The sequence below is a fragment of the Heptranchias perlo genome, unplaced genomic scaffold (assembly GCF_035084215.1).
Source record: "Heptranchias perlo isolate sHepPer1 unplaced genomic scaffold, sHepPer1.hap1 HAP1_SCAFFOLD_60, whole genome shotgun sequence".
Classification (NCBI taxonomy): domain Eukaryota; kingdom Metazoa; phylum Chordata; class Chondrichthyes; order Hexanchiformes; family Hexanchidae; genus Heptranchias; species Heptranchias perlo.
The window spans coordinates 5,204,417-5,217,749 of record NW_027139623.1 but is presented as its reverse complement, the minus strand read 5'-3'; the positions used below and the strand labels follow the sequence as shown (position 1 = coordinate 5,217,749).

The 13,333-nt window shown below is 45.3% G+C and overlaps 1 protein-coding gene across 4 annotated transcripts; it reads left to right on the top strand.

Annotated features, from left to right (window-relative positions):
- Positions 1 to 1,001: 1,001 nt before the first annotated feature.
- Positions 1,002 to 9,405, top strand: LOC137316800 (zinc finger protein 229-like). Of its 4 annotated transcripts, none has more exons than XM_067980648.1 (3): positions 1,002 to 1,205; positions 1,874 to 1,960; positions 7,885 to 9,405. In XM_067980648.1, exon 3 carries the CDS (start codon positions 8,147 to 8,149, stop codon positions 9,239 to 9,241), a length of 1,095 nt encoding a protein of 364 aa, XP_067836749.1. In that variant the 5' UTR covers positions 1,002 to 1,205; positions 1,874 to 1,960; positions 7,885 to 8,146; the 3' UTR covers positions 9,242 to 9,405. The 4 variants fall into 4 exon arrangements, with proteins under 4 accessions (XP_067836749.1, XP_067836747.1, XP_067836750.1 ...); XM_067980646.1 differs by having other exon boundaries at positions 1,191 to 1,272; XM_067980649.1 differs by lacking the exon at positions 1,002 to 1,205 and adding an exon at positions 1,260 to 1,330.
- The last annotated feature ends 3,928 nt before the right edge of the window (positions 9,406 to 13,333 follow it).

The window sequence follows — 13,333 nt, the reverse complement described above, 5'->3', positions numbered from 1 at the left end:
CTTCCCATCAGTGTCTCTGTATCACGCTCAGCAGCAGTATTCCACCTTCATATGTTGCACAAAAGAGAGAGAAAAACTGACCTGCAATGTCACGTTTTCACCCAGTAACAAATTGGAAAATACTCCATTCCAATTGCCATTCCAAGCTGGAGTGACAGAAGATGCAGTCTCATCTCTCACTGATATTATTTCTGAGACAGACACATTATTAATCCCACTCTCAGGGACAGTGTCACGCATTTAACCCTCTCTTGCATGTTGTACCCTCTGCAATTTTGCAGCTCAGGGCCCTTCTGTATTTCTCTCAGTGACCGAGAGTTTCACTCCGATTGAAATAAACTGGGACTGTAGCAGTCAGATATTAATCCGACACGGTCCCAGCAAATACACCGACTCCCACTTTCCTCCCATGTTTCTCCAGGATGAAATCCTCTCATTTCGAGGATTTCATTTTCACATCGTTCACCTGACGAAGGAGGAAGCCTCCGAAAGCTTGTGAATTTAAAATAAAATTGCTGGACTATAACTTGGTGTTGTAAAATTGTTTACAATTCTCCAGGATTGGTTGGAGGAATCCGGCCTCCAGATACGGAGTCACAAGTTTCTTTATCAGTAACGGGACCAAGAATGAACAGAACCAATTGGCTAATTTCACAGCCGCCCACTTTATCTCTGAAAGACTCTTTTCCATCAAAAGATACCGAGAGAAACAGCAGGGATGGAAACATCTCGTTTAATAGTTAGAGATTGTAAAGTCAGTCTGATTTCCAGCGTTAGGCACTGGTGGAATCCGATCTGTTTTCCATTCTGGTGCCTGTTCCTGCACTGCCTGTGGACCCCATTCCCTCTGACCTTTCCCCCAGACCCACTTCCTTTGCTCAGACTCTGAAAAATTCCAATTGGGGAAAGTTTCCATCGATTTTTGTATTGGGAATTAAACCAGATATCTGCGCATGCGTGACTCAGCCCCGCCCCCAGCGCTGGTCGTCGGTGAACGGAAGAGCGCATGCGCGCTCCCCTCCCCCAGCTCGGCCTGTGGGCGCCATTCCCTCAGTGAGCGGAAGAAGATGGTTTAAAACAGCCGGGAATGGAGAGATCACGGCCCCCGGGGGAAGGGAGCAAAGAGCAGCCTCGTTACAGCAGCTCATCGCTTCGGGACCGTGTCCGCAGATGGGCTCAGAGATCGGCATTGAGTCCGGGGGAAGGTCAGGGGGAGTCCGGGGGCTGTTTGTAAGAGGCGGAGTGGATCAGGAACTGGTCCTGGAACATGGAGTGAGCGGGGGAAGGGAGAGGTCATTCTCGGGCTGTGTGTGTACAGGGTGTGTCCAGGGTAAGGGAGACAGAATGGGAAGAACCTGCTATTTAAAATCATTGCTGCTTTCTCTCCCCAAATCAGTAGTGAATGTTCCTGGTTTAGTTCCAGTCTCACCCTGTTACTGGACAGTGAACAGTCAGGATGTGGGGAGTTATACAAGCAGTATCTATAGCAGGCATCAGGTGAGAAGTGTGAAGGACACATTTTAAACAGCGGTTGTTTGGTTTGGGGTGAACGGCTAGTCCCATGGGAGAGGAGTTGAGAAAACTGACCTGTACAAAGGTCCCTGCCCCATCGGGTAGTCCAATTCACGGATCAGTGCAGGGGTTGTGTTGTGTCTGGATGTCACTAAATTGTTATAAAATCGTCCAACACACCGGGTGTGCAGAAGCTGAGTGCTGCAGTACTGCAGTGGAGTCAGACATTGACACTGTTTGTATCACTGGTTTTCATTTGTGGATATTCAAAATGATCATTAACAGAGATATTAAACTGATCACTTTTGTATTTTCTACCTCACCTGTTCCTGAGTAATAAGAGATAATTTTCTTTCCACAGGCAAATCCTTGAAGGATCCAGAATAAATGTGATGTTTCCTCCACCCGAGGCAAAAGAAACAGTGCAGCCAGCTCCTTCTCACACACAGTAAGTACATTATCACACACACAGAGCACGGAGTCACAGACAGGTCATCAGTTCCACAGTCTCAGATAGCAGAAGTAGTCAGTACCACACTGATCCCAAGACCCAGAGACACATTTTCAATCCAACCATCAAACAGAGCAGGTGAAGTAGATACTGTTCCATTTCTCCCAAACTCAGTTCCGCTGACAGGGAAATACAAAAATCCCAGTCAAAATCACACTCTCAGATTGAAAGGCACTGTGTCAATCTCACAATTGGGCAACATTAAATACCAGATAGAAATCACACATGGTACCCGATTGAAAGGGACAGAATGAACCCCAATAATGTACCCTGAGATTCCAATTGAATACCACCCCACAACTCACAAATGTGAGTTTAATACATGCAGTATCCATTCGATTAATGTATCATGAGGTACAAACTGCAGACATGTCCAAAACTCATGTAGAGTATCAGACTGAGAAATGTTGTGACAGTCGAACCTGAAAAACAAATGAGAAACCAGTTTATAATACACATAGTATGAGATGTAAATACACAGTATCAATTCTATTAGTGCACACTGAGATACACATTACATACCAGTCCAAAAATCTCATACAATATTAGACTGAAAGGCACAGTATCGATTACAATAGTACAGACTGAGCTGCACATTATATACCAATTCCAAAATCACTATATCAGTTTGAAATATATGTTATCATTCACAATAGTACACAAAGATATTGATTTAATAGTAGTCCAAAAAGCACACAAATTATCTGATTAAAAACCTCCAGCACCAAATCCTAAAGTATATCCATATTTACCAATTAAATGAAAAAAACTATTTAAACATGAAGATATTAAAGCTGCAGTATTGAACACCATAATGTAATCTGAGACAATAATTATAGACAGATGCAGAATAAATCTCACACTCTTATGGTACCAATGTTGACAGAGAATGTATCCCAAACTCTCATAATGTACCAGAGACTGGCAGATAAAGTATGAATCCCACACTCACACAGCATCAGAGACTGTATATATCAAATGAATCGCAAACTCAAACACACTACTGACAAGATACACAATGAATCCCACACAGTATCACGGACTGAGAGATACAAAATGAATCTCTCAGTCACCTACATTAGTGCAGGCTGAGTTACAAATTAGGGACCAGTCCACAAATCTCAGTGTCAGATTGAAAGATACAGTACCAATTCCATTAGTGCAGACTGAGCTACATATTAATTACCAATACAAAAGACCAATGCAGATTCAGACTGAAATATACAGTATTCCATTTATGCAGACTGAGCAACACATTGTATATAAGTTCAACATGTCACCATGTCAGTTTGGAAGATACACTGTATCACAATTGTGTTCACATTGATGCAGATTTAATCGTAGCCAAAAAGTGCAGTGATTCTCTGATTATAACCTACAGCATCACATTTTAACGTATATAATTACTTACCACTTAAACACTGGGAAAAATTATTTATACATTTATGTATTAAAGATACAGGTTTGAATGCCATGCTGTGAAATGAGATACAAATTAGATACAGATAAAGAATGAATCTCATACTCAGATCCAGTGCCAGAGACTGACATAAAGAATGAATCCCTCACTCATACAATGTACCACTGACTGACAGATACAAAATGAATCCCACACTAACATACAGTAGCACAGACTGACAGATACAGTATATATATCACTCATATACAGTATCAGAGATTGATGGAAATGGAATGAATGTCTCACTCACATGCAGCACCAGAGACTGACAGATATGGAATTAATCCCAAATTCACACATGGTGCCAGAGACTGACAGGAACAGAATGAATCTCATTCAGATACAGTACAAGGGGCTGACATATATAGAATGAATCCCACACTCACACACAGTACCACAGGCTGACAGAATCAGAATGAATCACAAAGTACCACAGTCAAACAAATACAGAATGAATCTCTAAGTCAAATCACTGCAGACTGAGTTACACACAACATGCCAGTCCAAAAATCTTCGTGTCAGATTGAAAGATAATGTATCAATTCCATTAGTGCAGACTGAGCCAAACATTATATAGCAGTCCAACACTGTCAGACCATATCAGACTCAAAGATACAACATCAATTCCATTAGCATGTACTGAGCTACATGTTACACACCAGTCCAAAAATCTCATACAGTAACAGACTGATAGATACATTATCAATTCTATTAGTGCAGGCTGAGCTATATATTACATTCCAGTCCAAAAATCTCAGTGTCAGACTGAGATACAGAATTAATTCCATTATTATAGACTGAGCTACACATTATATACCAGTTAAATAATTTCACCATGGAGAGATTGAAAGGTACATTATCATTCACAACAGAGTTCAGAGATGAAGATGTAATACACTCACAAACATTGTTTGATTAAAGAAAATCCAAAAGTGTATCAATATTTACAAATTAAACACTTGATAAAAAACGGCATATACTTTAAAGTATTAAAGATATAGTTTCAAATACAATAATATAAACTGAAATAAGAACACAGAATGAATCCAGACTTGCACATTGTCTCAGAGACTGAATTATAGAATAAAACCCAGACTGAGATAAATTGGCTGAGACTGACAGATACAGAATGTATCCTAAACTCATATACAGTATCAGAGACTGACAGATACAGAATAAAGCCCACATTCACATGCAGCACCAGAGACAGACAGAAACAGAATGAATCCCACACTAAGACACAGTACCAGAGACAGACAGAAACAGAATGAATCCCACACTCACACACAGTACCAAAGGCAGACAGATACAGAATAAACCCCATACTCATGTGCAGTACCAGATACAGACAGGTACAGAATAAACCCCACACTTATATACAGTATCAGAGACTGAAAAATACAGAATAAACCGCACACTCATATACAGCACCAGAGACAGACAGAAGCAGAATAAACCTGCCACTCGCATACAGTACCCGTTACAGACAGATACAGAATAAACCCCACACACGTACAGTACCACAGACTGACAGGCACAGAATGAATCCCACACTCACACACAGTACCAGACACTGAAAGATACAGAATAATCCTCACATTCATATACAGTACCAGAAACAGACGAATAAAGAATAAACCCCACACTCATTTGCAGTACCAGAGACAGACAGATACAGAATGAATCCCAAATTCACACACAGTACCAGAGACTGACAGATACAGAATGAATCCCAAATTCACACAAGGTACCAGAGACTGACATACACTGAATAAACCCCACACTCATTTCCAGTACCAGAGACTGACAGATACAGTATATACCCCCCACTCATTTGCAGCTCAAGAGACTGACAGATACAGAATAAACCCCACACTCATATACAGTACGAGAGACTGATAGGCACAGAATGAATCCCACACACACACAACACCAGAGACTGACAGATACAGAATAAACCCCACACTCATATGCAGCACCAGAGACTGACAGATACAGAATAAACCCCACACTCATATACAGTACCAGAGACTGACAGATACGGAATGTGTGAATTTGGGATTCACAGTATCGGAGACAGACAGATACAGAATAAACCCCAAACACATCTACAGTATCAGAGACACACAATTACAGAATAAACCCCACACTGACACACAGTTCCAGAGACTGACAGATACAGAATAAACCTCACACTCATGTACAGTATCAGAGACTGACTTATACAGAATGAATCTTATACTCACACACAATACCAGAGACTGACAGATACAGAATAAAGCCCAACCTCATATACTGTACCAGAGACAGATAAATACAAAATAAACACCAAACACATCTACAGTATCGGAGATAGACAGATAGAGAATAAACACCACACTCACACACAGTACCAGAGACAGACACAGAATAAAAGCTACACTCACACACAGTACCAGAGACAGACAGATACAGAATAAAACCTACACTCACACACAGTACCAGAGACAGACAGGCACAGAATAAACCCCACACTCACACACAGTACCAGAGAGTGAAAAATACAGAATAAACACCAAACTCTTGTACAGGATCAGAGACTGACAGATACAGAATAAACCCCACAATCATGTAAAGTGCCAGGAAAAATTGTTTGGTTAGTGAGTGTCTGTAAATGAAGGAAACATGTTGTCTGGTAAGGGAGTGTCTATACATGAAGGAAAAACGGTGAAGGGTCAGGGAATATCTATAAATGAAAGAGAAATGGTGACAGGTCAGGGATTGTCGAAAATGAAGGTGAAATGGTTTCTGGTAAGGGAGTATTATAAATGGGAGAAGACATGGTGACAGGTCAGGGAGTGTCTAAAAATGAAGGCGAAATGGTGACGGGTGACGGAGTGTCCATAAAGGAGGGAGAAATGGTGACAGATGAGGCAGAGTCTGTAAATGATGGAGAAATGGTGACTTGTCAGAGGGTGTCTGTAAATGAAGGGGGAATGGTGACTGGTCCGGGAGTGTCTGTAAATGAAGGAGGAATGGTGATTGGTCCGGGAGTGTCTGTAAATGCAGGAGAATTGTTGACAGGTCAGGTCGTGTCGATATCTGAAGGAGAAACAGTGATGGGTCAGGGAGTGTCTATTAATGAAGGGACATGCTGACGGGTCAGGGAGAGTTTGTAAATGAAGGAGAAATGCTGAAGGGTCAGGAAGCGTCTATAAACGTAGGAGAAATTGTGTTTGATCAGGGAATGTCTGAAAATGAAGGCGAAATGGTGACTGGTCAGGGGGTTTCTGTGAATGAAGGAGGAATGGTGATTGGTCAGGGGGTGTCTGTAAATGAAGGAGGAATGGTGATTGGTCAGGGGGTGTCTGTAAATGAAGGAGGAATGGTGACTGGTCAGGGGGTGTCTGTAAATGAAGGAGGAACGGTGACTGGTGCGGGAGTGTCTGTAAATGAAGGCGAAATGGTGACTGGTCAGGGGGTGTCTGTAAATGAAGGAGAAATGGTGACTGGTCAGGGGGTGTCTGCAAATGAAGGAGAAATGGTGACTGGTCAGGGGGTGTCTGTAAATGAAGGAGGAACGGTGACTGGTGCGGGAGTGTCTGTAAATGAAGGCGAAATGGTGACTGGTCAGGGAGTGTCTGTAAATGCAGGAGAATTGTTGACAGGTCAGGGAGTGTCGACATCTGAAGGACAAAAAGTGATGGGTCAGGGAGTGTCTATTAATGAAGGGACATGCTGACGGGTCAGGGAGAGTTTGCAAATGAAGGAGAAATGCTGAAGGGTCAGGGAGCGTCTATAAATGTAGGAGAAATTGTGTTTGATCAGGGAGCGTCTGAAAATGAAGGAGAAATTGTGATAGGTCAAGGAAAATCTTTAAGTGAAGGAGAAATGGTGACTGGTCAGGGAGAGTCTTTTGCCAAAATTGGGAGATATCACAGATGGACGGCATACAGGCAGCTATAGGGAGGGACATTGTGTGGAAATGAGGGGCAGAGCATATACACACAGCCAGAGTCAACATATTCAGGAGAGGAGAGGGGAATCAGTGAGTGTGGAACTGAATCCAACCAGAGTCAGCAACTTCAGGGGAGGAGAGGGAGGGGAACCAGTGAGTGTAGAACTGAACCCAGTCAGAGTCAGCACCTTCAGGGGAGGAGAGGGAGGGGAACCACTGAGTGCAGAACTGAACCCAGTCACAGTCGGGATCTTCAGGAGAGAGAGAAAACTTAAATAGAAGGAAAAATGTTGGAGGTGGTGCGATGGGTTTGGGTTCCAGCAGAGGGAGGAGGGTGATTGTGTGGGACGGGGATTTACAGTCTGGGGGAATGAGCGGGAAGAATGTTCCACAGGAACTGGAATTGCCTGTTCTGAATTTCTATCCTGTATTCACAGTGAGGACTTTTGTTATCTCCTTTTACAGGGTATTACAAGGGGCGGATTTGCAGACGAGAAACTCAAACCAAACATCACGTCAAGATCTGACTCCATTCACCAGCACCTGAAGATTATCGGCCTTAAAATATAGGAGAAATGTTGATCTGTTCTATCTGTGGAAAAGATTTCAAACATCACTGTGACTGGAATAGCAGCGAGACACACACACCCGATTGAGAGTGTTCCAGTGCACTGACTGTGGGAAGAGCTTTCACCAGTTACACAGCCTGAAGAAGGACACCCGCACCATGGAGAAACCGTCGAAATGTGGGGACTGTGGGAGGGGATTCAGTTACTCATCCCGGCTGGAAACACATCGACGCAGACACACTGGAGAGAGGCCGTTCACCTGCTCCGTGTGTGGGAGCGGATTCACTCAGTCATCCCACCTCACTGAACATCAACTTGTTCACACTGATAAGAGACTTTTTAAATGTTCTGTCTGTGAGAAGAGCTTTAAAAGAAAAAGTGATCTGCTGACACACCAACGCACTCACACTGGGGAGACGCCGTTCACCTGCACTAAGTGCGGGAAGGGATTCACTCAGTCATCCAACCTGCTGACACACCAGCGAATTCACACTGGGGAGAGGCCGTTCACCTGCTCCGTGTGTGGGAGCGGATTCACTCAATCTTCCCACCTCATTGAACATCAGCTTGTTCACACTGATAAGAGACTTTTTAAATGCTCTGTCTGTGAGAAAAGCTTTAAAAGAAAAAGTGATCTGCTGACACACCAACGCACTCACACTGGGGAGAGGCCGTTCACCTGCTCCGTGTGTGGGAAGGGATTCACTCGGTCATCCAGCCTACTGACACACCAGCGAGTCCACACTGGGGAGAGGCTGTTCACCTGCTCCGTGTGTGGGAAGAGTTTCACTCGATCATCCCACCTGCTGAGACATCAGCAAGTTCACACTGGTGAGAGGCCATTCACCTGCTTCATATGTGGGAAGGGATTCGCTCAGTCATCCACCCTGCTTACACACCAGCGAGTTCACACAGGGCAGAGGCCGTTCACCTGCTTCATATGTGGGAAGAGATTCACTCAATCATCCACCCTGCTGACACACCAGCGAGTTCACACTGGGGAGAGGCCATTCACCTGCTCCGTGTGTGGGAAGGAATTCACTTGTTCATCCGGCCTCATTGAACACCAACTTGTTCACACTGATAAGAGACCCTTTAAATGTTCTAACTGTGAGAAGAGCTTTAAAAGAACTTGGGATCTGCTGAGACATGAACGTATTCACACTGGGGAGAGGCCGATCACCTGCTCCGTGTGTGGGATGGGATTCACTCAGTCTTCCCACCTGCTGAGTCACCAGCGAGTTCACATGTGACTGCAGGGGATGGATTCTGCTGTTATTGCTGATGTTAATCACATCCAGGACTGAACCATGTTCATTCTGACAGTTGGGGTTTGTTTCTGATGTTAAACTCCAGCCCAGTTAAAGGGATTATTAATATTCTGTACAAGTGTCAAATTAATCAGCTTTCTTTCAAACACAGTGTGTCCAGTCCTTGATATCTTGATGATAAGAGAAGCAGTTTGAGGACTCATGATGAAGTGAGTGGAATCCATCTTAGAACTGTGTTCCTCCACCATTTTAAAAGATGGATCGACAAATGTCCAACTCTGACAGGACAGAAAATTCTATTATATCACACGGTCCACTTCAATCAGGCTGAGCAGATTTCCACTACCCTTGTGTGGGAAAGAGTTTCCTGATTTCAATCCAAGACACCCGAGCTCTAAATTTAAGTTTATGTCCTCTTGTTCTGGATTCACCGACGAGAGAAAATAGTTTCTATTTCGACCCTATCGAATCCCTTTATAATTTTAAATATCTGGATCAGATCACCCCTCAACCTTCTAAACTCAAGGGAATGCAAACCAAGTTTATGCAACCGGTCCTTATAATTGAACCCTTCAAGCCCCAGTGTCATTCTGGTGAATTTGCACTGTACCCCCTCCAAGGTCAATATATCCAATATGTCCCAGCACTGACTGTGTGTATCACAGGACTGAGTGTCCCAGCACTGACTGTGTGTAGATCAGGATTGAGTGTCCCAGCACTGACTGTATGTTTAACAGGACTGAGTGTCCCAGCACTGAATGTGTGAAGAACAGGACTGAGTGTCCCAGCACTGACTGTGTGTATAACAGGACTGAGTGTCCCAGCACTGAATGTGTATAACAGGACTGAGTGTCCCAGCACTGACTGCATGTATAACAGAACTGAGTGTCCCAGCACTGAATGTATTGAAAAAGGACTGACTGTCCCAGCACTGACTGTGTGTATAACAGAACTGAGTGTCCCAGCACTGACTGTGTGTATAACAGGACTGAGTGTCCCAGCACTGACTCTGTGTATAACAGGACTGAGTGTCCCAGCACTGACTGTATTGAAAAAGGACTGACTGTCCCAGCACTGACTGTGTGTATAACAGAACTGAGTGTCCCAGCACTGAGTGTGTGTAACAGGACTGAGTGTCCCAGCACTGACTCTGTGTATAACAGGACTGAGTGTCCCAGCACTGACTGTGTTGAAAAAGGACTGACTGTCCCAGCACTGACTGTGTGTATAACAGAACTGAGTGTCCCAGCACTGACTGTGTGTATAACAGGACTGAGTGTCCCAGCACTGACTCTGTGTATTACAGGACTGAGTGTCCCAGCACTGACTGTGTGAAAACAGGACTGAGTGTCCCAGCACTGACTGTGTGTATAACAGAACTGAGTGTCCCAGCACTGACTGTGTTGATAGCAGGACAGGGTGTCCCAGCACTGAATGTGTGTATAACAGGATTGATTGTCCCAGCACTGACTGTGCGTATAACAGGACTGAATGTCCCAGCACTGAATGTGTGTATAACAGGACTGAATGTCCCAGCACTGACTGTATGTATAACAGGACTGAGTGTCCCAGCACTGACTGTGTGTGTAAAAGGACTGACTTTCCCAGCAATGACTGTGTATAACAGGATTGAGTGTCCCAGCACTGACTGTGTGTATTCACAGGACTGAGTGTCCCAGCACTGACTCTGTGTGTAACAGAACTGAGTGTCCCAGCACTGACTGTGTGTATAACAGGACTGAGTGTCCCAGCACTGACTGTGTGTATAACAGGACGGAGTGTCCCAGCACTGACTGTGTGTCTAACAGGATTGAGTGTCCCAGCACTGACTGTGTGTCTAACAGGATTGAGTGTCCCAGCACTGACTGTGCGCAGAGTGTCGATGGTGTGTGGGAGGAGATAAATGGGTGGGTTCGATTCCATGATAGGTTGGAGTGACATGGGGTTGTCGGTGGAGATTAAATCGGTTGGAGGAGGTTACAGAGATATGGAGAGGGCGAGGACCATGGAGGGATTTGAAAACGAGGTCGAGGGTCTTAAAATCGAAGCTTTGTCGGACCGGGTGCCAATGTAGTAACACATGAACAGAAACTTACGGTTCACTGCCCGGCAGACAGGTGGGGAAGACATTGATGTCCGCGGGGGAACAGTCAGGGTCACAGCAGCAGTTGAGGTCTCAGACTCCGCCAGTCAGGTCACAGGTACAAATGGGAACGGCTGGAACAAGACACACAGTGAGATCTTACAACAGAGCACGGACGGTCTCAAAGACCACCTCCCTCCCTTGTCTGAATCCACGATCACCGTCTTCACCATCTCCCAAAATCAATCTGCAGACTTATCCTCCCACTGCTTTCTACTCACCGAATTACAGCTTCCAGATACCCAGCACAACCCACTTAATAAATAATAATAATTATGTGGAGAGAATAGAGAAGCTGGGATTACTCTTTTCGGAGCAGAGAAGGTTCAGTGGAGATTTACTCGAATGGTCCCGGGGATGAGGGACTTCAGTTACCGGGATAGACTGGAGAAACTGGGATTGTTCTCCTTGGAGCAGAGACGGTTAAGGGGAGATTTAATAGAGGGGTTGAAAATGAGGAGGGGTTTTGATGGAGTCGATGGGGAGAAACTGTTGTCACTGGCGGGAGGGTCGGTAACCAGAGGACACAGATTGAAGGGAATTGGGAAAAGAGCCAGAGGGAGATGAGGAGAATGTTTTTAGGCAGCGAGTTGTTCTGATCTGGAATTCACTGCCTGAAAGGGCGGTGGGAGCAGATTCAATAATAACTTTCAAAAGGGAATCGGGTCAATCCTTGAAGGGGGGAAATTTGCGGGACTGTGGGGAAAGAGCAGGGGGGAGTGGGACTAATGGGATCGCTCTTTCACAGGGCCGGCACAGGTGCGATGGGCCGAGCGGCCTCTTTCACAGAGCCGGCACAGGCGCGATGGGCCGAGCGGCCTCTCTCTGTGCTGTTTGATTCTCGCTCACTTTCGGGCTCCGACCCACGGCCCGTTTGACGGGGAGGCGGGAGAGTGACTCCCCCCCGAGCCCAGCTCGACACCGGGCGCTGCCAGAGTGGAGATTCAGGAGGCCCGCAGGAGGCCCCGAGTAACTTCCCCCGTCACCCCACCCTCCCCTCTCAGGCCACTCCCGGGTGCGGGCCCTCCCTCTGTCGGCCTCGCCCCCGCCCACAGCACCGCCCGCCCGCCGTCATCTTCCCGGCGCCGGCCTGTTGCTGAGGGAACGCGTCACAAGAAACGCGCAGCGCATGTGCGGCATCCCACTGGCCCGAGCGGCAGATACGCCTCGTGACGTCAGCGCGCAAAGGTGAGTGACGCTTCAGAGTGTCACGTGGTGGAAGGTGTCAGCCCAGGAGTCGGGGGGAGGAGAGAGCTGTCAATCAAAGGGCCCGGATTCAGCACTCACTGCGCACAGGGTTTGGAGAATTTGTTTAAAATGCAAAATGTGCAAGAATGAAATAAAATTAGAAATGTACCAAAAAGGGAAAAAAAACTGCAAATACAATAATCTGAATTTAAAACAGAAATGTCTAAACTCACATAAGGCTGATGGTCTGGGTCCTCCCGCCACTATTAGTCTTATCTACCTGGGGCATAGGATGAGCAGAATGCTTGAATGTACCTTTTTTAAATGCAGATGTATGGAATGGACCAGCGAGGGAGGCTGTGGGGCCTGATTGTATCAGCAATTTCCAGAGAATTGGCGAAGTACCTGACAGTGGTACCTTGGGATACGACAGCCTCGAAATTTAAAATTATTTTGGTACATGTGCACTCGCTTTTTGTGATTGCTGTACCTGGGCACCTAAACCCCTTTGCTCCTCTACAGTCCCTAGTTTCTCACCATTAAGAAAATTCTCCTATTTCTCACTTGGTGCCAAGTGAATGTACATAAGGCCGGTGTTTATGCTCTGCATGAGCCTCCTGTCACCCTTCTTCATCTAACCCTAACAGCATATCTTTCTATTCCTTGGGATATGACAGCCTCGAAATTGGGATCTTCAATGTTGTTTTTGATACATGTGCACTAGATTTCCAAACTTCGCCAGT